Source organism: Gymnoscopelus microlampas, assembly GCF_963454915.1.
Source record: "Gymnoscopelus microlampas genome assembly, contig: SCAFFOLD_67, whole genome shotgun sequence".
In the NCBI taxonomy this organism is placed as follows: Eukaryota; Metazoa; Chordata; class Actinopteri; order Myctophiformes; family Myctophidae; genus Gymnoscopelus; species Gymnoscopelus microlampas.
Genome location: NW_028155621.1, coordinates 72,501 through 75,000, shown reverse-complemented (window position 1 = coordinate 75,000; position 2,500 = coordinate 72,501). Strand labels below are relative to the sequence as shown.

The following is a 2,500-nucleotide window of genomic DNA, read 5'->3' as shown; positions in this document are numbered from 1 at the left end:
AGAAAAGGCCAACAAAAGAACAAAAAAACAAGTGTGTGTGTGTGTGGGTGGGGGGGGGGGGGGGGTGTAGAGCAGTGAAGAGGGAAATAGTAGTATAGGCCACAGAAAGTAAATGTTTGACAAGAAGAAAGGGGTGGGGTGTGTGATTGAAGAAAAAAAATGAAAATGGAAAGCATGCTTAGATAAGTTAGTAGATATCTTACTATAATGTATAGGCAGCTGTATTGCTTACATTGTGCAGTTTGAAGTACAGGCCACACGCGTTACACACGGGGTCCCCGTTCGCGTTTCTCCGCCACAGCGTCGTCGTGGTCGTTTGACAGTTTGCACACGACGTCCCTGCCCGTCGCGCCGCGGACTGCAGGAGATAGAGAGAGAGAATGGATTTAGATCACATGACCCCGTTTATACGATATGAAAAAAAATTGCAGCATAATACCAAAAACCCCTTGATGTTCGACTCAAAGGAATTCTATTGGCATTTTGCAAAAGCTGAAAATAGTTTAAAAATAAAGTCAGAAAAATTCCAAAACATAGCCAGCCCTAGACTTGAAGCTAAAAATAGCGTCATGCACATACCTCCAGAAGAATAAATATTTACAGAGGACGTAAAAGCAGCTCCTTGCAATGGGAGCTATTAAATCTGATTAAAAGTCCCTTAAAACATATGAGTAACATAGCCTATAGTGTTTGTGTCACGAAGGCTTGCTTAAAAATCACCCTCAGATTAAAGACCCTGGCTGCAATTAAAATGAAACAGTGAAATGAGAGGCCAGCATATATATCCTAAATGTAGGCAACTTTAGGCCTATAGTCTTAAATAGCAGTCTTGTTTTATAGAAGTTAATTTGTATTAGGAGACTCGGATCGCGGTTCTAAATGGCGTGGGCGGCAGTGGTCATATATCTGAAGAGAAACAACAATTAGCAATAATTAATTTGATCTGTATGCCAGTTAAACAACACAATCAAAAACGGGGGACATCATTAGGCCCCCATTTTATCTGGCGAAAAACAAAATACACAGACACGGTGAAAGTCTCTGTCTTCGTATGGATTTATCTGCTTGCCTCAGAGTCCGTTTTTTTTTTTTTTTTTGCTGGATGGCTTGACATTGATGTTATAATCTCTAAAAAACAATCAATAGACAGGTGACCGCGAAGGACACACTACGTAAACGGACTAGCCTACACTAGCCTATCTGTCGGAGAGATTTCCAATTATCCACATCTGGTGGCCTAATAACCCCTGCTCCTGTCTGTGTGGCTTGAATAAAGTATAGCCTATCAGGCTGGAGTGCCTTTATTTTGTCTAATGGAGCTGACGGGTGCCCATCCACTTAAAGGTGTAGTTCACCACAAAAATGACTTATTTTCTATCAATCACACACCCCACAAAACCTTGAATTGTATTTGTTGTCCCATTCTTGAGCCAATCATTTGATGAGTGGCGGAGTGTCCAGACTCCTACTGACCGATGACCCGGCCATCAAATTATTGGCTCAGGAATGTGATAAAATAAATAAAATAATCTATGAATTCAAGTCTTTTTTTTGTGTGTGTGGGGGGGGGGGGGGGGACTACTCCTTTACTCCTTTTACTCCCTAGATTCATTTTTATTTCCCCGTTCGCGATATATATCCATCGTTCTCTAGGTTTTCCCAATTATTCTGCAGGGATTATTATTCTACACTAAACAATCTCAAGTCGTGACTTTTGTGTGCCCCGGGTCGCCCCTCTCCTCTCCTCGCCGAGTCGGACTCCCGGCTCCCTTAATGTTTAGACTGGGGAAGCGGGCTGTGTTGTTAAAAGCGACTTATCTGCGCTGCTCAGATATCCGGCAGCTTTTTCCTGGGAAGTCGGGTTTTCACATTAGAGAGCGGAGGGAGAGAAGGGGCTAGCCCCATAGAGTTATAATGGGCTAGCACCAGAGAGCACATGCTGCTAAAATAGCAGTCCCAACACTAGAACGCTTCGCTGCCTCGAAACTTTTTTCCCCCCCTCCGCAGCCTATGTGTTCAGGGGAAGTCCTGTGGACCTCGTCGAAGAACGAAAACGTTCGGGGCTTCCCCGTTAACTAACCCACAAGACCTGAAGCTCATTCTACAAATGTCTTCTAAATCCCAACAGTTTTCTGAAAAACATAATGTTTCTATATCAGTGATTCTCAAACTTTTTCATGTCAAGGACCCCCAAAATGATATGTAGGCTATTTGGCCGCCGACCCCCATCTCAAAATATTTTGTTCCAGGGACCCCCAGAAGCAAAGATTTGAGTTACAAATGTTCGCTTTAAAAGAATATTCAAAGATTTGCACACATTTTCACGATTTTTCAAAAATAGCAGATCTACAAGCTCAGCACGGCACTCGGTACGAGCTTGTATATCTGCTCTTTTTGAATAGCCAAAGTGTAAAATAATGCTTTTTTTTTTTAGCTCAAATCAAAAATGGTCTTAATGGATTTAAACCTTCAGAACAACCGCAAGAACTGCAAAAACATG

General features: G+C 42.4%; 1 protein-coding gene across 4 annotated transcripts in view; it reads right to left on the bottom strand.

Moving 5' to 3' along the window:
- gata3 (GATA binding protein 3) overlaps positions 1-2,500 on the bottom strand; it is a 15,044-nt gene that overhangs the window by 5,048 nt on the left and 7,496 nt on the right. For all 4 annotated transcript variants that reach the window (XM_084086273.1, XM_084086274.1, XM_084086272.1 and 1 more), the window contains exon 4: positions 233-358. In XM_084086273.1, the coding sequence (XP_083942399.1) occupies positions 233-358 (126 nt within the window). The remainder of the gene's footprint in view (positions 1-232; positions 359-2,500) is intronic.